The 22,542-nt window shown below is 37.7% G+C and overlaps 1 protein-coding gene across 9 annotated transcripts in view; it reads right to left on the reverse strand.

Moving 5' to 3' along the window:
• BMAL2 (basic helix-loop-helix ARNT like 2) overlaps positions 1 to 22,542 on the reverse strand; it is a 107,642-nt gene that overhangs the window by 14,217 nt on the left and 70,883 nt on the right. For 8 of the 9 annotated variants that reach the window (XM_045873719.3, XM_045873718.3, XM_045873715.3 and 5 more), the window contains 5 exons: positions 7,628 to 7,868; positions 7,167 to 7,273; positions 6,886 to 7,036; positions 5,906 to 5,964; positions 5,055 to 5,163 (listed from right to left, as the gene is read on the reverse strand). In XM_045873719.3, coding sequence (XP_045729675.1) covers positions 5,055 to 5,163; positions 5,906 to 5,964; positions 6,886 to 7,036; positions 7,167 to 7,273; positions 7,628 to 7,868 — 667 coding nt within the window. Of the gene's footprint in view, positions 1 to 3,067; positions 3,346 to 5,054; positions 5,164 to 5,905; positions 5,965 to 6,885; positions 7,037 to 7,166; positions 7,274 to 7,627; positions 7,869 to 22,542 lie in introns of those variants that run through there. The other variant, XM_064591473.1, reaches the window with a different exon arrangement.

A 22,542-nucleotide genomic window follows, 5' to 3' on the forward strand; every position in this document is an offset into this window, starting at 1 on the left:
TTCTTTAAATTTATTGAGACTTCTTTTGTGGACCAGCATGTGATCTATCCTTGAGAAGTTTCCCTCTGCATCTAAAAGGAATGTGTATTCTGCTATTTGGTGATGGAATGCTCTGTATAAATTTTTTATGTCCATCTGGCCTAATGTGTCATTCAGAGTGATTGTTTCCTCATTGTTTTTCTGTTTTGATGATCTATTCATTGATGTAAGTGGAGTGTTAATGTCCCCTACTATTGTATTACTGTCAACTTCCCCCTTTATGTCTGTTAATATTTTCTTTATATATTTAGGTGTTCCTATGTTGGGTGCATAGAAATTTACAATTATTATATCCTCTTCTTGGATTGATCCCTTTATTATTATGTAATAGCCTTTTTTTTTTTTTTTTTAAGATTTTTAATTTTTTATTAGAGAGAGAGTACAAGCCGGGGAAGTGGCAGGTAGAGGGAGAGGGAGAAGCAGGCTCCCCACTCAGCAGGGAGCCCAACATGGGGCTCAATCCCAGGACCCTGGAATCATGACCTGGGCCGAAGGCAGACGCTTAACCAACTGAGCCACCCAGGTGACCCTGTAATAGCCTTCTATATCTGTTGCTATAGTCCTTGTTTTAAAGTCTATTTTGTCTAATATAACTATTGCTACCCTAGCTTTTTTTCTCTGCCTCCAGTTGCATGATATATCTTTTTCCATCCCTTTGCTTTCACTTTGTATGTGTCTTTAGCTCTGAATTGAGTTTTTTATAGGCAGCATATAGATAGGTCTATTTTTTTTTTTTAATCTATTGAGTCACCGTATGTCTTTTGATTGGAGCATGTAGCTCATTTACATTTAAAGTAATTATGGATAAGTATGTACTTATTGCCATTTTGTTCACTTATTTCTGGTTGTTGTAGTTCTTTGTTCCTTTTTTCTCTTGCTCCTTTCCCTTGTAATTTGATGACTTTCTTTAATGTTTGCTTGGATTCCTTTCTCTTAATTTTCTCCATATCTATTATGCATTTTTGGCTTGTGGTTACCATGAGTTTCACATATAACATCCAAAGTATATAGCAGTCTGTATTAAGTTGATGGTTTCCTAAGTTCAACAGTCTAAAAGCACTACATTTTTACTCCCCCCTTCACATGTTATGTATAGGACAGCATATTTTACATCTTTTAATTTTGTGTATCCCTTAACTAATTTTTGTTGATGTAATTGATTTTACTACTTCTGTTTTTTAACCATCATACTAGCTTTATAAGTGGTTGACCTACTACCTTTACTGTGTATATTTTTTAACCAGTGAAATTTTTTCCTTTTCTAATTGCCTTATGGCCTTTTCTGGTTAAAGAATTCTCTTTACGATTTCATGTAAGGCCAGTTTAGTGGTGGTGAAATCCTTTAACTTGTGTTTGGGAAACTCTTTACCTCTCCTTAATTTTTAATGATAATCTTGCTGGGTGGAATATTCTTAGTTGTAGGTTTTTTTCCTTTCAGCACTTGAATATATCATGCCACTCCCTTCTGGCCTGCAAATTTTCTGGTGAAAAATCAGCTGATAGCCTTATGGAGTTTCCCTTAAACATTTCTAGTTGCTTCTCTCCTCCTGCTTTTAAAATTCTCTCTTAATAATTTTAAACACCAAAAACAAAAGATATTGGGTCATGGTGTGGACTTCCTTGGGTTTATCTTGTTATCTATTTCCTTCCCCAGGTTAGGGAAGTTTTTAGCAGTATTTCCTTCCTCGAATAAGTTTTCTGCCCTCTACCCTCTCTCTTCTCCTTCTGGGATCCTTATGATGTAAATGTTTGTTCACTTGATGTTGTCCAAGAGATCCCTTAACCTGTCCTCATTTTTTAAATTCTTTTTTCTTTTTGCTATTCAGCTTGGATGCTCTCCATTACCTTGTCTTCAAAATTAGTGATCCATTCTTCTGCATCTGCTAATCTACTATTGAGTCCCTCCATTGTATTTTTCATTTCTGTCATTGTATTCTTCAATTCTGATTATTTTTAATATTTTCTATTAATTTGTTGAAGTTCTCACTAAGTTTATCCACTCTTCTTTCTAGTCCAGTGAGCATCTTTTTGATCATTACTTTGAACTCTTTATCAGATAGATTGGGTATCTCCATTTACTTTTTTTCCTAGGGTTTTGTCTTGTCGTTTGGTTTGGTGCATATTTCTGTTTTCTCATTTTGACCGACTTACTGTTTTTGTTTCCATGAATTAGGTGGAATAGCTACTTCTCCTAAACTTGAAGGAATGGGCTTGTGTATGGTCCCCTGTGTAGACTGAGCCTGGTGACTTTTGCCGACTGGCTAGAGCTAGGGCTAGCATGGGTGGGGATCCCAGGGCACTCTGTGCTAGGGCTGTGCTGGTGGGATAGCTGGAGCTAAAGAGGTCATGGGCCAGCATAGCCCCAGGGCTCTTTGCACCGAGGGTGCCCTGGCAGAACAGCAGAGATGAGGCAGTACAAGCTGCAGGTTCCTGGGGCTCTCCACACAGAGGGTAGCCTGGCAGAGTGGCTGGAAACAAGGCAGGGCTGGGCCTGAGGGTCCTGGGACACACTGGAAAGAGGGCACCCTGATGGAGTGTCTGGAGCTAATGCAGTATGAGCCAGGTGGTCCCAGAATGCCTGCACTGGGGGTGCCCTAGCAAGTCATGTGGAACTGAAGTGGTTCAGGCCTGGAGTATTCTGGGGGTACTTTGCACCTGTGTCATCTTTGCAAGACAGCTGGAGCTGTAGTGAGCACTGACCAGGTGTGTCCTAGTATGTACTATACTGGGACCGCCTTGGTGGGACAGCAGGGCTTGCGTGGGCTAGGGGCATGGGGCTCACTGAAGCAATAGGCCAGCCGGCATGTGCATAGAGGACCCTGCTCCCATCCACACTCTCAGGGAAGATGGTGAATGTAAACTGGGGCAGCCAGCCCCTCTGACCTGGACAGAGTTTCAGCAGCTCCCTTGCTATTTTGACAGAGTTCCAGGCTGGTTCCTGTATATTCTAGTTGCTCTTCTAAATCGTGCTTTTTTGTGTGTGTCCCATGGCAGACAAATCTGCTCATAATCCCTCAGTACTATTCCTTCCCACTGCTGTTTGCAGTGTCAGGCATGGGGATTCCCTTTTCCCCTTTGTTACAGTGTCTGTATTTCTCTTACCATTCTTTATGTGGTCTCTATATCTTCACTTGTACAGAAGCTCTTCAGTCAGCCCTCAGTTCTTCTTCAGGAGAAACTGCTCTATAAATAGGTGTAGATTTGATGTGTCTGTGGCAGAGATGAATTCAGGGTCTTCTCATGTCACCATCTTGGAACAGAATCTCTTCCTTATGATTTTTCTCAATATTTTATTTTTCTAGCTTACTTTATTGTAAGCATAGAGCATACAATACATATAACATACAAAATATGTGTTAATTGACTGTTTATGTTATTGGTAAGACTAGTCAACAGTAGGCTATTAGTAGTTAAATTTGGGGGGAGTCAGAAGTTATATGCAGATTTTTTTTTAAAGATTTTATTTATTTATTTGACAGAGACATAGTGAGAGAGGGAACACAAGCAGGGGGAGCGGGAGAGGGAGAAGCAGGTTCCCCGCTGAGCAGGGAGCCCGATGAGGGGCTCTATCCCAGGACCCTGGGATCATGACCTGAGCCGAAGGCAGACGCTTAATGACTGAGCCACCCAGGCGCCCCTATATGCAGATTTTTGACTGGCAAGGTGGTTGATATCCCCAATCCCCATGTTGTTCAAGGGTCAGCTGTATATATTTGTAACTATGAGTGGGGTTGAGCAATTGTTTTCTGTTTTTATTTTGTTTTGTTTTAATTTTAGTTGGTTAACATACAGTGCAATATCGGCTTCTGGGGTAGAATTCAGTGATTCATCACTTACCTACAATACCCAGTGAGGGTTGAACAATTGTTGAAGGTTCTTGACCATTTATAATTTTTTTCTATTCTATTCTCCAACTTTTTATTGAGCTATTTTTAAAAATTACTTAATAACTTTATGCTTTATATAAAGTTTAATATAAATAAAAGTTAATAAAATTATAGTTTATTTATAAAGTTTAAATAGCTTAATAACTTTATTCCTTATACTATAAAACTTCATATAGCAAGCTATATTAAGTCCATTTTATCACATGACACATTTTTTGCAATTTATTAATCTTTTACCTTTGTCATAATGGTTATTAGCTTAAGTTTTGAATCTTTATATAATTTATCAACTTTTTTCTTTATGAATTCTGGATTTTTTGTGATGTTTAGAAAGGACATTCTAAACTAAGATTATAAAAACTCATATCTCTGTTCTTGAAATATTTCTATAGTTTTTAAATTTTACCTTGAACTCTTTGGTTTATCTGAAATTTATTTTAATATAAAGAATAAAGTTGGTGTTCAGCTTTTTTTCCCCCAAATAGTTACAGAGTTATTATAATGCCCTTAATTGTTTAGTCCATTTCCCCTCACTGATTTGAAATGCCACTTTTACCATATAATAAATTCCCATATGTGTCTATTTCTAAAATCTATTCTTTCTCATTAATCTATTTGTGGGTTGTACTGAAATGTTTTAGTGACTGTAGCTTTATATTTTAGTATCTGTTAGGGTTAATCTCATTCTATTACTTTTAGTTTTTAGAATTTTCCTCAATATGGTTAGTATCATTTGTTGGATTCTAAAAAACAAATGCAAGATGCCATTTTGACTGGATTCACACTGAATTCATAGATGAGCTTAACAAACACTGACATCTTTACAGTATTGAGTCTTCCCATTGAAAAACAACTATACAGAAAGTTATTCAAGTCATCTTTTATGAACCTTTGTAGCATTAACAATTTGTTTTCATATAGTTCATATAGTTTGTAGCATTAACAATTTGTTTTCATATAATTCTAAATACTTAGCTTTTTTGTTGCTACTGTAAAAATGATCTTCTCTTTCATTATATTATTGAACTAGTTATTGTTTGCATATAGGAAACTTACTGATTTTTGAATATTGGTTTTATAAATATAATAATTTCACTTGTGAAAATATATGCAGCAATAAAACTTTACCTTTGTAAATCCAGGACTTCATTTACAATATCTGTTCCAATACTCCCAGCACCAAGTACTATTCCTGTAGACATTCCAGGCACACTAATACAAGACTGTTTAGAGGATTCTAAATAATAACGAAAGGAAAAATTCAAATGAAGACTTTAAAAATGTATATATAACTTCGGTTATTATTATTTTTTTCAACTCTAATATACTTCCTATTTCCCTCTTTAAAAGAAATAGCTACATCCTAAAACGTTCTAACCATTCATGCTTGCATTACAAACATAACTCATGATGGTTTAAAATGCATAAGAAGAATGATAGGAATCAAATGTGTATATCATCATTGAGGGTACATTTATAACCTATAACCCTTGAGTACAGATATTTCCTTCCCATTTTAATCTCCACACTAAAGCCAGAGCAATACTGCTTTATTTTTTATTATTCCTTAATATTTCTATTTTTATTTATACAAGTAATACATTAAAATATTCTTGTGGTGGAAAATCAAGATAAGCAAAAACTCCCCCTTAATGTTTTCCATTAATTTACCCAACAGATATGTACTGAGTAACACAAACTACAAGGAACTTCTAGGGATAGATAATGGATAAAATACCATTTCTACTCTTGAACTCAGTCTAGTGGCAGGCCAGTTGAACAAACAACTAATTGCAATAGGATATAAGATTATAATGGAAGTGTGTTCAAAGTACTGTAGAAATTCTGAAAAGAATAATTTAAGCCATAGAAGTCTTTGCAATTTTGCCTTGAAATGTTTTCTTCTCCAAGACAGAAAAAGATGGTAACAATAACAACAGTCCTAGTAATAAATATCCATCATTTAAAACTAAGCTTACCTTCTGATGATTGAGAGCTACAAGGAAGTAATGACACTTCTCTCATCTCACTATGTCCCCTAGAATTAAGAAACACTATAGGTGATTTTTTTTTAAGTGAAGGAAATTGTGAAAGCCACTACATTAAAGCTCTGTGTACTTATCAATTCTTGGCCTTTTTGTTCTATATATACACACTGTTAATGTCACCACCAGAGATCAAGGTATTGATGTGCTAAGTACCAGGGCATTTGCCCAATGCCCTATTACCCTATGAAGTACATTTTCTCACAGTTGCAAATTCTCAGTTTGTATATTAATGATAAGAAGGCAAGGATTATTAGAATGATTAACAGGGGATACTGCTGGAGATACCAAGCCTTGGGGGCCTTTTTAAAAAACTATAGATCAGGAAATAGAATTGGTTTGATGCAACCTTACAACAATTACAAAGAAAAACTTACAGAAAGCTAATAATACTTAGAATGGGCTATGTTAGCCTATTAAGCAAATCAGGAAAAATTGGGTCTTCTTTCAGGCTGGCTGACACAACCACAGCTAGGGCTTGGTAAACAGGGCTTAGGCTGGATTTCTGCTTATTCCCACACAAGCACATGTGGTATCCCAGGCTTAGAAGATGTGCATGCAAAAATGATATGCAGGATAAAACATTTCTTACAATGATATATAGTTTTAAATTACAACTATATCATTTAGTGGAGGGACAAGACAAGGCCACCATGAAAGGTAGGAAGGAGGAGCTTGAGTGAATACATTTACTATCACCTTTAATACCAAGCAAAAAGAAATTTATTACAAAAGGGAAAACTTACAGCTTAATTCTGAGAACTAACACCAATGAACAGTGAATGAATTACAAAATAATATATACTCAAGTTATAAAGCCAGATGATCATACAACTTTAATGGTTTAGCAAGATGAGAAAAGACACTCATTTGAAATTAACATAAAGGTCTTAACAACATAAAAAATTACTTACAAAACTAAAGTGTTGACAGACACAATATACTCCAGTTCTTTGGTCCAAGGATTTGTGAAACTAAACCACTGGCTTTTTAAAGTTACAAAAGAGCCATCTTTCTTTCTGAACTTGTATGAATCTGTAAATATTTTCTCTTTACTCTGTAGAACTTAACAAGAAAAGATAATAATCAGCATAATAGTCTACCACTACATAAAAGTTTCAGATTTCACAGGATCGAGAAATGAGTTGAGGCTGTAATTAAAAAGTACCCCCAAATTACCCCCTTCAATGCATACCTGCTTTGTGCTTGTCAGTCAAATTACTATGGTCATCTTGATGAAAATATTCATAACAAGAAGTTCCCAAAAGTTCCTGAGGCAGATATCCTAAAATTGCCGTTGCCCTGGTTTTAAAATTGAAAATAAACTTCAGATTGGTGAATGCAATCCCTTCCAGAGTACTGTAGGTCCATATATGGTCAGGATAGTAGGAGAGTGGACAGGGGGATGAGTAACCCTGGGATCCTTTGGCTGCCCAAGACCCAGACTAGAGGTACAAAATAGAATGGACACCCACCCAGTCCAGGGTATGCTCTTCTCCCATTCAGTAAAATGGTGGCCACAGACCATGTTCAGTTTCTGCACTACTGGCTTAAAAAATATTATTCCAAGTTTTATCCAGCAGTGCTACTAGGCACATCTTTAATAGCCTTAGGTATCCCATTGAACTCTAATCATTATGGCATATAAATGTTCACCTTTGGTCCACATAGACAAATTTTCCATTCATTGCAAACCGGGTTATAAATTCAGTTGGTTTCACTTTAATCTCTCCACTGTTCTGTGGGACAATATATGGATGTAATCTTCCAATGGCAACAAGGCAGTTAAAATTACTACTGTCTTTCTTATTGTCCCTTTCTTCTTCCATTCCAACAACATGTGGAGGCCAGCTTCTCAAGTAACCAGTGCAGTGGATAGTACAGAATTTTCTATGATCTAATTCAAAAGTTTAAAAGAAAAAGATTTGAGTCATTGTGAATAAACTCTTAAATTTCTTTGACATTTATAATAGTTATAATTGTGCTATAAAGCATTCTTTAAGCATGCTAAAATACGAAAGGGGAAAGGTATTGCACTGAAAAGAAATCGTCAATTCATTTACAGACCTTATTCTTTTTTTTTTTTAAGATTTTATTTATTTATTTGACAGAGACAGCAAGAGAGTGAACACAAGCAGGGGGAGTCGGAGAGGGAGAAGCAGACTCCCTGCTGAGCAGGGAGCCCGATGCGGGGCTGGATCCCAGGACCCTGGGATCATGACCCGAGCTGAAGGCAGATGCCCAAAGACTGAGCCACCCAAGTGCCCCAGATGCCCCTTAACAACCTTACTCTTAACGGATTATTTTTCTCATAAACTAAATTATACATACTACAATAAAAAGATAAAAGATGGCTTTAATTTAGGTTTAAAGAGGCCTAGAGCTTAATATATTTCCAAGCCAGTTTTTAAAATTACAGTAATTCCTATTTGTTAGAAAAAGTTAAACTTTAAGCATCCTTGTCCTTAGCCACAAAAGTACTATTTTTAGCTTAGTAATTTTTGGTATAATTCATATTCAAAAATTCATAAAGGACAGTTAATTACACATAAATTCTTAAATTCCTTATGTTAGCACTTATAATGGTGAATAGACAGCTATGGTTATAATAGATTTATAACAATATTTAGAGAACATTTGCAGAAATTCATAAAATGTATAAAAATAAAATTTGAATTAAATTTCACTCTTCAGAAAACTCCCAAGCAATTAACTCATAGGAAAAAGTTTGTCAAACAGGCCCAATCAAAATAATAAAAAACTGGAAATAATCCATATGCTCAAATATCAGGAAATTCTTAAAACAGTGAGATACAACACAAGCATAAAAAATTGGCAGTATACAGATTACGGCAATCCACACACAAAGCTGACTTAAGTGTTAAAAAAGAAGGGGGAAAAAAAACCGGGTAAAAATTATTGAAAACGGTGGTTTGTGATAAGATTTAGAAAAGACCAGAACATTCATTATTTTAAATCAGCACTATTTGGTAAGGCTGTTATTACAACAAATCTTAAAAAAAAATTTAACAGAAGATGATATGGGCTGTCTTATAAGACAGCAACTAATAGTCATAGCAAAGACTTGGAGAACACTTTGTGTGCTGTGTTGCTTTAAGTGCTTTCAGTGTATAATTAATCTTCTTAATAGTCTTGTGAGGTGTTCTTATATCAGCACCATTGTCTCAGGAAATGGAGAGTTAATGACAAAGTCACAGCAGAAAGGGTGGAGCTGTGAGTGCTCTATCTTGGAAAGTGTTTAAACATGAGTTGTCCATGTTGTGATGGAGTGGGGTGGATACAAAAGGTGTTTCAGTCAGAGGGAACAGCCAACACCCAGAGCCAAGAGAGTGTCACATGTGGCTGAAGGCATATCTGTGATGGGCAAGTGGCTTGAGAATAAAGCAGGGAACAGATAGGTTGGCTCTTGTAAACCATGCATAGGACATTGCACTCATCACCTAACAGACATCACCCCCTCCATGGTCCACAGATGCCTTAAATTATGTCATTATCTGTTCTAATCCAAAACCACACACACACACACACACGTATACATTTTTTTTTTTAATTTTGAGTGTAATTGACACACAATGTTACATTAGTTTCAGGTATACAACATAGTGATTCAACAGGTTTAAGCATTATGCTATGCTCACAAGTGTAGCTACCATCTGTCACCTTACAATGTTATTACAATATCATTGACTATATTCCTTATGCTGTGCCTTTTATTCCCATGACTTATCCATTCTATAACTGGAAGCCTGTATCTCCCACTCCCCTTCACCCATTTTGCCCTCTCCCCTCTGGCAAGCATTAGTTTGTCCTATGTTCACAGTTCTAATTCTCTTTATTTCTTCTTTCATTTTAGATTCTGTGTATTAGTGAAATCATATGGTATTTGTCTTTCTCAGTCTGACTTATTTCACTTAGCATAATACCCTCTAGGTCCATCCATGTGGTCTTAAATGGCACAATCACACCTTTTTTATGGTTGTGTAATAATCCACAGAAATAAAAGCAAAAATAAACTACTGGGACTACACCAAACTAAAAAGGTTTTGCACGGTGAAGGAAACCATTGGTAAAACAAAAAGGCAACCTACTGAATGGGAGAAGATATTTTCAAATGATATATCCAATAAGGTTAATATCCAAAATATATAAAGAAATTTTACAACTCAACACACACCAAAAAACCCAGTTTAAAAATGGGCAAAGGACCCAAATAGACAATTTTCCAAAGAAGACATACAGATGGCCAACAAACACATGAAAAGATGCTCACCATCACTAAACATCAGGGGAATGAAAATCCAAAGCACAATGAGATATCACCTGTGAGAATGGCTAGAATCAACATAAGAAATAATGAGTGCTGGTAAGGATGTGGAGAAAAAGGAACCCTCATATACTGTTGATGGGAATGCAAATTGGTACAACCCCTTTAGAAAACAGTATGTTCTTCAAAAACTTAAAAATAGATACAATAATTCCACTAGTGGGTGTATACCCAAAGAAAATCAAAATACTTATTTGAAAGGATATATGTACCCCTATGTTTATTGTAGCATTACTTACAATAGCCAAGATATGGAAGCAACCTACGAGTCCATCAATAGATGAATGGATAAGGAAGATGTGGTATATGTATGCTATGGAATATTATGCAGCCAAATCACATTTATATCACTTACTCCCTATTCTGTTTATTGGCACCATAATCAACCCAGGTAGTTAAATAAGAAAACTGGGAGTCCCACCAGATTCCTTTCTTTACAACATGCAAAATACCTTAAGGGAATTAAAATTGGGATAAATGGCAAATACAAGGTTTTCATTCATATTAAAACTAGATAGCAGTCAAAAGTCAAAAAGCTTACACACTTGAGTTTGGCATTTCTGATGCTTGCAAATTTACAAATGATACTGACTAAAAATGTTCTTTTCAACTAAAAATGTAGATTTAAAAAGTTTCACATTCATATGGAATCTCATCACAAAAACCTAACATTTTACTCTGATTCTTCTCTAATAACACGGTTGCCAACCAAATTTCCAATTTAATCTGTCTCACAATTCTCACTGTGAACATTTATTCAGTTGGCAGATTTTTAGTTGGGGTTATGTGATTCCATCCACTGCAATGCATTTGATCAATTGTCTTAGGCTTTTTTAAATCCCAATATGATACCTCTTATCTCAAGAATTCTTAGGGGCACCTGGGTGGCTCAGTCGGTTACGCATTCAACTCTTGATTTCAGCTTAGGTCATGATCTCAGGGTCATGAGTTCGAGCCCTGTGTCAGGCTCCACACTCAGCCGGGAGTCTGCTTGAATTCTCTCCCCCCACCCCCACGCCCCTCCCTTCACATGCTCTCTCTCTAAAATAAATAAATCATTTTAAAAAAAGAATTCTTTAGATTTTTACCTAAATATTGGGGTCACGGGCCCCAATCCTTACCAAAAGGTTTACATCAGCTCCACAGGATAGATTCAAGTATAACCTACTCTGTGATTTTTGGAAAGGGGGAAAAATTTATGTTAAGCCAAACACTGCCTTCATTTATAGGACATCTTTTCAAAATCCTTCATGAAATTTTTCTTCAGGTTGAGGGCTAGGTCTCTCAATTTGGTATCTTGCTTGGTTTGAATTCTCACAGAAGCAGATCTTGAGACAAGGATTCAGGTATAAGAAGCATATTTGAGAGGGGATCCCAGGAATACTAGTAGGGAAGTGGAATGAGACAGGAAAGAGAAGGAAGCTGATAAAGGATAGGTTCTCCAACAAGTTGCTACTTTGGAAAATCAATGTTATATCTGGGTGGGGGGCCTTCTGGGAAAAAGTAGAACAAGAGCCTCAGAACTAAGTAATCTGAAGAAAAAGAGAGTTAGGATGTTTGTCCATCAGCTCCCTTCAGGCAGTGGATGAGGGATGCTCACAGGGAGCATTGATTCCCAAGGACTTGAGGTCTGCCCCTAGCTAATGTAGGCAGAACAATCTCTAAAGAAGAGAGAAGGTCTAGCAGAGTCATGCAGGTTGGACATTGGAAACAAGGTGGCATCCCTTCAAGTGGTAGGTGCTAAGAGGATAGGTCATGGTGTACTGACAGCATCTGGCACACTTGGCACAGGGAACCAAAGGGATTCTGGGTGTACTACTGTATTACTGATGATCTCATTAAGATAAATTTGAGAAACACCCAAGACATTTGGTAGTAGTCATCCATCCTTCATCAGCCCTTGATTTCACAAGTAGAGATACAGAGTAATTTTATCCCTATCTTAGAAGCTTTTTCAAAGTTTGAATCTATAACATTCATGTAAGAATCAGAGCAGAAATAATGTTTTTAATGTCAATCTTGTTTATTTTTAAACTTTTTATTATGGAAAATCTCAAACATACAAAATCAGAACAGTATAATGAAATCCCACTTGAGGGATTCATCGCCAATCTTGAGAAATGGCTTTTCCATAAATTGTAAGTTCAGTTTCAATTAGCATAAAAAGGGCTGTTTTCTAGTCTCTTAAATTTAAGCATAACTAAAACAAAACTATGGAGATAAGAGATGAGTGGTTAGCAGGGGAGGTGGCAGGGGGAGATGAACAGGCAGAGCACAGTGGATTTTAATGCAGGGAGACTACTCTGTATATTATGACAGATACATGTCATTATACATTTGTCGAAACCCATAGAATGTACAACATCATGAGTGAACCCTAAGATAAACAGTGGACTTTGGGTGATGATGATGATGTGTCAGTGTAGGTTCATCCTTCTTAAGAAATATACTATTTTGGTGGGAGATATTGGTAATAGGGGAGGCTCTGCATGTGTGGGGGGCAGAGGTATATGGGAAATCTCTGTCCCTCCCTCTCAATTTCATTATAAAACTAAAACTACTCTAAAATAATTTAAAAATTTAAATATAACTGCTTTGCCGTGGTAAATAAGAAAAACACCTTTACTAACTACGAGCTTTTGTCATTAATAGGGAGTCATCTTAAAACATAATCCTATTGGCTAATTATTACTGGCAAGACCATTTAAGAGCAACTATATGTAAAATACAATATTTCCCTTGATACTCTCCTTGGCTAACGTAGAATACAAGATGATCTCACATGCGGGAACCCATCCATGTGGCCAATCAGGGTTCAATTTTGCAGTTACCTTACCCCGGCCCATTGGTCTGTCTACATGTCTGTCTACAGGCAGTTGTCCTCAAATCAGGCACTGCATGGAAAGGCCACCCTGATTGTTAACACATGCCCTTACCATTTCTTTGGCCCAACTGGCCATATGCCTTTGGCACAGAGCTCTGGAGTATAAAGTGAATATTTGGTTCAAGTGCTTGAGCAGATTAAAAAGTCTTTTTTGAAAAGATATTTGACTCAGGCATCTGTGTGGCCCAGCTTGACGTGGGAGTGAACATCCGTGTGTGGGCAGGAATACATTCCTACCCCAAAAGCCAGCCCCCTTGCTGTGTGTCTGCTGCAGAAATCATCCAGAATGGGTCTCTTTCATTAGTAACCTTTTGGCATCTAGGAAGCTGCTTTAGTAGGTGGTATGGCATAGTGGAAGAATATAGATTTTAAAGCCAGATTTTTTTTTAATTTTTTTTATTCTTATGTTAATCCCCATACATTACATCATTAGTTTTAGATGTAGTGTTCCATGATTCATTGTTTGTGCCTAACACCCAGTGCTCCATGCAGAATGTGCCCTCCTCAATACCCACCACCAGGCTAACCCATCCTCCCACCCCCCTCCCCTCTAGAACCCTGTTTGTTTTTCAGAGTCCATCATCGCTCATGGTTCGTCTACCCCTCCGATTTCCCCCCCTTCATTCTTCCCCTCCTGCTACCTTCTTCTTCTTCTTTTTTTTTTTTCTTAACATATATTGCATTATTTGTTTCAGAGGTACAGATCTGAGATTCAACAGTCTTGCACAATTCACAGCGCTTACCAGAGCACATACCCTCCCCAGTGTCTATCACCCAGTCACCCCATCCCTCCCACCCCACCCCCACTCCAGCAACCCTCAGTTTGTTTCCTGCGATTAAGAATTCCTCATATCAGTGAGGTCATATGATACATGTCTTTCTCTGTTTGACTTATTTCGCTCAACATAATACCCTCCAGTTCCATCCACGTTGTTGCAAATGGCAAGATCTCATTCCTTTTGATGGCTGCATAATATTCCATTGTGTGTATATATATATATATATATACACACACATACCACATCTTCTTTATCCATTCATCTGTTGATGGACATCTTGTAAAGCCATATTTCTGATTCTGCCACTTTCTAGGTGACTTTAGACCAATTACATAACCTTTCCTTTTTTTTTGGCGTCTGTTTCCTCAGGTGCAAGATAAGGACAGTTTACACAGGATTGTTATTCAGATTAAATTAGGTATTTACTCAAAGTGCTTGGCATATGCTTTTAAATAATCACTGATTTTCTTGCTGAAGAAGCAATTTTATTTTTTTCCTTCTTTTCTTTCTGAGCCACAGATAAGGGCTTCCATTTATTGCGTGCTTACTAGGAGCCAAGCACTGCGTTAGCCACATGTAATTCTAACTCCCATGAGGTGGTATTATTATTATACCTAGTGTATCAGTCTGCTGGGGCTGTGATAGCAAAATACACAGACTGGGCTTAAACAATAGAAATTTATTTTCTCTCAGTTCTGGAGGCAAAAGTGTTGGCGGGTTTGGTGTCTCTGAGGCCTCTCTCTTTGCCTTATAGATGTCTGACTTCTCACTGTCCCCATGTGACCGCTTTGTGTGTGTGCATCCCTAGTGACTTCCTCTTCTTTTTCTTTTTTTTTTTTTTAAAGATTTATTTATTTGAGAGCGAGGGGGAGGGGCAGAGGGAGAGGGAGGATCCCAAGTAAACTCCCCACTGAGTGCAGAGCCTGACACGGGGCTCGATCCCAGGACCCTGAGATCATGACCTGAGCTGAAATCAAGAGTCACACGCTTAACCAACTGAGCCACCCAGGCCCCCTCTTCTTATGAGAAGACCGGTCATACTGGGTTAGGGATCTACTCCATGACCTCATTTGACCTTAATTACCTCTTTAAAGGCCCATCTCTAAATAGAGTCACATTGGAAGTTAGGGCTTCAACATGTGAATTTTGGGGAAATTTAGTCTACAACACCCATTTTCCATATATTGAGAGGAATTTGCTTCTGGTTGCACAGTTGTTAAGCAGCAGACATGATGTTAAAACCCTATCGAGGGGCGCCTGGGTGGCTCAGTTGGTTAAACATCTGCCTTCAGGTCAGGTCATCAGGTCATGATCCTGCACCCTCCCCCCCACCCACCCCAGCATCGGGCTCCCTGCTCAGTGGGGAGTCTGCTTCTCCCTTCTCCCTCTCCCTCTGTCCCTCCCCCCCACTCGTGCTCACTCACTCTCAAATAAGTAACATTAAAAAAAAAAAAAACCCTATCGAATTCAGAGTCCAGGCTCCTTCTACTCTGTCCTAAAGTCTGACCACCAGCATGGCTGTTGGGAGGCAAAGCCTAATATGAGAACTTGGAGCCCTGGAGGGAGTTAAAAATATGCCAGTTCCTTTAGCTCATCATGAAATTAAAGTCAATTAGCTTTACCACTTGAAATACATTTTTCCAGTAAGATTATCAATATTTATGGGGCGCCTGGGTGGCTCAGCTGGTTGAGCGACTGCCTTCGGCTCAGGTCATGATCCTGGAGTCCCGGGATCAAGTCCCGCATCGGGCTCCCTGCTCAGCAGGGAGTCTGCTTCTCCCTCTGACCCTCCCCCCTCTCATGTGCTCTCTCTCTCATTCTCTCTCTCTCAAATAAATAAATAAAATCTTTAAAATAAAAAAAAAAATTATCAATATTTAAAAAGAAAAAAAATCTTCTCTGCTTCTATAAATTTCTAACTTATAATAAAAAATTCCATTTAGAAACCATGTAGAAAGACTAAAGTGTGATTATTACATCCTTCAAAAATGCTGCTTGGAATTTTTTTTAATCTATGACTAGACACATGTTTTTGCTTAAGATTCAATATTTACAAAATACTGTAACGGTACTATGCAGTTCAGGGTGGACATCTTACTTTCCTTTTCGCAGCTTTGCAAAGGGTTAAAAGACTAGACACAGAAAGTATCATTCTTCCAAGATTACTATCTGTGACTTATTTGGGCTCCCTTATTTAAGAAAAGTCCTCCAAGAATGTAGATACTCGGTTGTGTGCTGTCCTAGAATTCCACAAAAGCTGAAATAAAAAAATCTAAGGTGACAGAGGAACCTAGACAAGAGAGAGTCCCCCCCACTGATCTGTGACTTGTAGTTCTGGTGAGAGTCTCGTCCTGGCTTGTAGACAGTGACCACCTCACTATATGAGTAATAAACTCTGCTGTCTCTTCTTAGAAGGGCACTAACAACATCATGAGGGCCCCACTCTCACGACAGAAACTTCTTGGGATCAAATCTTTTAAAATGTTTCAATTGCATTTTGGGTGAAACAAAAACATCATGATGTAGATTAATTCACTGGATTCTTCATTGTTCTTGTGGATCTGAGAGCACTTATGTGGTCAATCCAGAAAAAAAGACAAGAGGATGGTCACTTATGCTTTCAGTAAATGTCTGAGTGTCTACAGTGTGTCAGGCATCACAGAAACAAATGAAACTCTCATTCTAATGTGGGACACAAATATAAAAACATAATTTTGATACAGTGCAGCAAAGAGCTCAGGATTATTAATAGGTTACCTACCAAAAGTAGGCACCTGGGACTTAACCCAGCAGAGAGAGAAGGGTGCTAGGGAAGATATCCTGGAAAGAAGGGTTGCCTGTGTTCTAATGATTCTGGATCTGCCAACAGGCTTTCATTCTCCATTCCTTCCAGTGGGATGGCCTAGTGCTACTGCTCGTATTCTGTTTTGGAGATCTAAGGCCGGTAAACCTCGAGGGCCATCTGGGTGGGTGCTGGAGTCCTAGGCTTGACAGACTCAATCTTCTCTTCCATAATGGCACTTCTCAATTCAGGATTAAATGTTTGTTATGGTGAAGCAAGTCATCAACTTGCCCTCTTAAATCTTTCATGTTACCACTGATCGTGCTGTAGAGTCTGCCTTGTTAGGGAACAGATCCCTTGAACTGTTTAAGGTTCTCCCAGCTGGTCTACATGTCTCGGCTCTCCTGTGGTGTTAATATGAGGTCCTAAGGGGAAGGGAGCATACTCAGGGTGTCTAATTTGGTATTTCATAATCTACTGTAATGATGGACGCGGTCTCTTAGCTCCCATTGGGCCTAATACAACACAGAACATTCTTCCTTACTATCAGGTTTGGGGGGGGGGGGGGGAGTCTACTAAAAATGCAGAGATGTTCCTAGGGGCATATCAGAGGCTTCTTTGTTATTTTTCTAATCTCTAAAGCAATGGCCTTGAAACTTTTTATTTTGCATGCTATAAAAAAAATGTAAGCACCCTTCATGTGCATACATTTTATATATCAACTTATACAAATGTGTATTATAAAACACAAAACTAAAATTAAAAATAGAGAAAAAAGATGAAAACATTTTAATAAATTTTATTAATTTATTTTTATTATAAAATTAATAAATTTTATTTTATTTTTTATTTTTTTTTTAAGATTTTATTTATTTATTTGAGAGAGAGAATGAGAGAGAGAGAGAGAGCATGAGAGGGGGAGGGTCAGAGGGAGAAGCAGACTCCCTGCCGAGCAGGGAGCCCGATGCGGGACTTGATCCCGGGACTCCAGGATCATGACCTGAGCTGAAGGCAGTCGCTTAACCAACTGAGCCACCCAGGCGCCCTAAAATTAATAAATTTTATTAATGGTAAAACTTGTTCTTTAAAAATTATACATCTTGTTTAATGAAGCTATTAAATATGCCTCATTATTTAAAAAACCATGTTTTAACACATTATGAAACAGTGACTTGAAGGTCTGGTTCTAAATCTAACTTCTTCTATTTTCTTTTTCTTCATAGCACTTATTACCATCAGCAAAGGTTTTGTTTTGTTCATTGCTTTGGCCCCAGCATATGGAATAGTGTTTGGCCCATAGTGTGTAGTTAATAAGTACTCACTGAGAAACATTCTTTGAACACAATACCATATAATGGTGTGTTATTGTGCATCCCCTTCCCTATTCTATGTTCAGTGGCTTCATGTTGGTAAAAGTGTGACTACTTATGCCACAGAAATCAGCAGAGCTACAAATCAGGGCTTGACCTATTGTTTATTTTCTTTCCTGGTTGTCTATGCCTATGAAAACAATGGACAAAATATTAATAATGAAGATTAAACTTAAAAGCATGGTGCCTATAGTTGTTATATGGTAAACAGCACAAAAATTGAGCAAATAATCCTCTAATATTAAAAAAACGATTTCAGCAAAGTCACTAATATTTAAAAAATGAAGTTCTGACACTGAGTCTTCATGATTTCACTTTCATCTTATTAATGTAAAGGAAAATGCCAACCAACATTCATATCAAAACTATGCTCGGAGCTGGTTGTTAAACACTGACCAGCACACCACCGTCCCTAGCCCACGTGGACCTACAAATGTGGCCTCAGCTGCCTCCCTTCCTATCGCTATCTCCCGTATGTAAGATCCAGTCACACTGTTCTTTGCCAAATGCCCCCAAATGCCAAGTTTTTCATACCTCAAGGTCTTCACACTCATCTTTCTGTCAGGAATTTCTTCCCAGGGAGTTGTACATAGCTGGCTCCTTATTCAGGTCTCAGATCAAATGTCACCTTAGAGAGACATTCTCTGAGTATTCTAAAGTAATTACCTCTTCCTAGTCCCTGTCCTCATTCCCTTTTATTGACTTCATTGCACGTTCTACTACCTAAAATATTTATTAATTTACATGTTGATGGGCTGCCTCCTGTCACTATGATATAATGTTCACTAGAGCAATGATTTGACCGCCTGTCTCCAGTGTACCCTTTGCATTTGGTATGGTGCCTAGCACATAGTAGGTACTCAGTAAGTAATTATTGACTGATGAAAATCCAATTAGAGACTACTGTGCTGGCAATGATATCATGCTGGTCTCTACCAGTGTTACTTAAGTGTAGCAAATATGCAGCGTTTTCTAAAACCAAGATTATGATAGAAGCTATGAGAAAATGCAAGTGGAGGAGAATCTCCACCAACAGAATTTCAGCACCAGTCTTGGGCACTGCTGCCCAGGACATCTGTTCTCCTCCACTCTCCTTGCTCTTTCCTCCTCTTCTGCTCCCAGATAATCTCCTTGACAGAAGAGTCTAAAGCAGTGGTTCTCAAAAAGAACAGAGAGATTGAGAAAGCTGTGAGGCTGCCAAGTTTAGAAGCAAAGAGTAAGATGGTACAGCAGGGAGTGGAGGGTGAAGTCAAGTTTTACAGAAGTAAAACATGGTGACACTGGGCACTAACCATGCACCAAGACAAAGACATGACTAAAATACCAGTACTACGTAAGACCATATGGAAACGCTTCTCTTCCCAGAAGGAAAGACAAATTAATCTGAAGATCTTTTTAACTGTAGTTGATACATAATGTTACGTTAGTTTTGGGTGTACAACATAGGGACATGACAGATCTATCTGTTATGCTTCCCACAAGCGTAGCTGCCATACAACACTGTAACAGTATTACTATATTCCCTATGCTGTACCTTTTATCCCTATGATTTACTCATTCCATAACTGGAAGCCTGTATCTCCCACTCCCCTTCACCCATTTTGTCCATTTCCCCCTCCCCACCTTCCCTCTGGCAACTATCAGTTTGTTCTCTGTATTGATGGGTCTGTTTCTGCTCTTTGTTTATTCATTTGTTCTGGTTTTTAGATTCCACATATTAAGTGAAATCCTATGGTATTTGCCTTTATCTGTCTCACTTAGCATAATATCCTCTAGATCCATCCATATTCTTGCAATATTGTTGCAATGTCAAGATCTCATCCTTTTTATGGCTGAGTAATATTCCAGTGTGTGGGTGGGGGATGGGGTAACTGGGTGATAGGCATTAAGGAGGGCATGTGATGTAATGAGCACTGGGTGTTATACACAACTGATGAATCACTGAACTCTACCTCTGAAACTAATAATACACTGTGTTAATTAATTGAATATAAATAAAATATTCCAGTGTGTGTGTACACCACTTCTTTATCCATTCATCTACTGATGGACACTTGAGTTGCTTCTATATCTTGGCTATTGTAAATAATGCTGAGATGAACATAGAGGTCATATATTCTGCAATGAACATAGAGGTCATATATTTTTTCAAATTAGTGTTTTCATTTTGGGGGGGTAATTATCCAGAAGTGGAATTATTGGTTGATATGGTATTTCTATTTTTAATTTTTCAAGAAAACTCCATACTATCTCCCAAGTAGTTGCAGCAATTTACATTCCCACCAAAAGTGCACAGTCCTTTTTCTCTAAATCCTCACCAACAGTTGTTTTTTTGACTCTAGCCATTCTAACAGGTGTAAGGTGATACTTCATTGTGTCTTTGATTTGCATTTCCCTGATGATTAGTGATGTTGAACATCTTTTAATATTCCTAGGCCATGTTAAGTCTTTGGAAAAAGGTCTATTCAGGTCCTTTGCCCATTTTTAAATTGGGTTATTTCTTTGATGTTGCATTATGTAAGTTATTTATATATTTTGATATTAACCCCTTATTGGATATATCATGTGCAAGTATCTTCTCTTGTTTAGTAGGCTGTCTTTTCATTTTGTTGATGATTTCCTTCACTGTACAAAAACTTTTTATTTTGATGTAGTCAAAATAAAAATAGTTTATTTTTGCTTTTGTTTCCCTTACCTGAGGAGACATATCTAGACCAAACTGTTGTTAAGGCTGATGCTCAAAGGATTACTGCCTATGTTTTCTTCTAGGATTTTTAGGATTTCAGGTCTCACATTTAGGTCTTTCATCCATTCTATTTTTATGTGTGGTGTGAGAAAGTGGTCCAGTTTCATTCTTCTGCATGTAACAGTCCAGTTTTCTCAGCACCATTTATTCAACAGATTGTCTTTTTCCTGTTGTATATTCTTGCCTCCTTTGTTGTAGGTTAATTGACTATATAAGGGTGGGTTTATTTCTGGCTTCTCTCTTTCTATTTTTGTGCCAGGATCATACTGTTTTGACTACTATAGCTTTGTAGTATATCATGAAATTTGATATTGTGATACCTCCAGCTTTGTTCTTTCTTGATTGTTTTGGCTATTCGGGTCTTTTATGGTTCTATACAGATTTTAGGATTGTTAGTTCTAGTTCTGTGGAAATGCTGTTGGTATTTTCATAGGGATTGCACTGAATCTATAGATTGCTTTAGGGAGTATGGACATTTTAACAATATCAGTTCTTCTAATCTATGAGCATGGTATGTCTTTCCATTTGTTTGTGTCACCTTCAAATTCCTTTATCAATGTTTTGTGGTTTTTGAGGTAGAGGTCTTTCATCTCCTTGGTTAAGTTTTGTGTTTTTTTTAAGATTTTATTTATTTGACAGAGAATGAGAGAGAGAGAGAGAGAGAGAGAACACATGAGAAGGGGGAGGGTCAGAGGGAGAAGCAGACTCCCCACTGAGCAGGGAGCCTGATGTGGGACTCGATCCCAGGACTCCAGGAGCATGACCTGAGCTGAAGGCTGTCACTTAACCAACTAAGCCACCCAGGTGCCCCCTCCTTGGTTAAGTTTATTCCTAGGTATTTTAATCTTTTGTGTGCAATTATAAATGGAATGGTTTGCTTAATTCTACTCTCTTCTACTTTGTTATTAGTGTATAGAAACACTACAAATTTCTGTATATAAATTTTGTATCCTGCAACTTTACTAAATTCATTTATCAATTCTAGTAGTCTTTTTTTTTTTAAAGATTTTATTTATTTATTTGAGAGAGAGAGAATGAGAGACAGAGAGCATGAGAAGGAGGAAGGTCAGAGGGAGAAGCAGACTCCCTGCTGAGCAGGGAGCCTGATGCGGGACTCGATCCCGGGACTCCAGGATCATGACCTGAGCCGAAGGCAGTCGCTTAACCAACTGAGCCACCCAGGCACCCCAATTCTAGTAGTCTTTTGGGAGAGTTTTCTATGTCTAGTATCATGTCATCTGCAAAAGTGACCATTTTACTTCCTCCTGGCCAATTCACATACCTTTTGTTTTTCTTATCTGATAGCTGTGGTTAAGACTCCCAGTACAATATTGAATAAAAGTGACAAGAGTAGAATATCCTTGCTCCTGATCTTGGAGAAAAAGCTCTCGAGTTTTCAGCATTAAGTATGATGTCAGCTCTGGGTTTGTCACATATGGCCCTTATGTTGAGGTATGTAACCTTTAAACCTACTTTGTTGAGAGTTTTTTCCCATGAATGGATGTTGAATTTTGTCAAATGCTTTTTCTGTATCTATTGAGATGATCATGATTTTGATCTTCATTAATGTGATGTATCAAGTTCATTGATTTGCAAATATTGAACCATCCCTGAAATAAGTGCCACTTGATCATGCAGAATGATCTTTTTAATGTATTATTGAAT

Source organism: Mirounga angustirostris, unplaced genomic scaffold, assembly GCF_029215605.1.
Source record: "Mirounga angustirostris isolate CCGP_5_RB_7025 unplaced genomic scaffold, mMirAng1.0.hap1 SCAF_5, whole genome shotgun sequence".
Lineage (NCBI taxonomy): Eukaryota > Metazoa > Chordata > Mammalia > Carnivora > Phocidae > Mirounga > Mirounga angustirostris.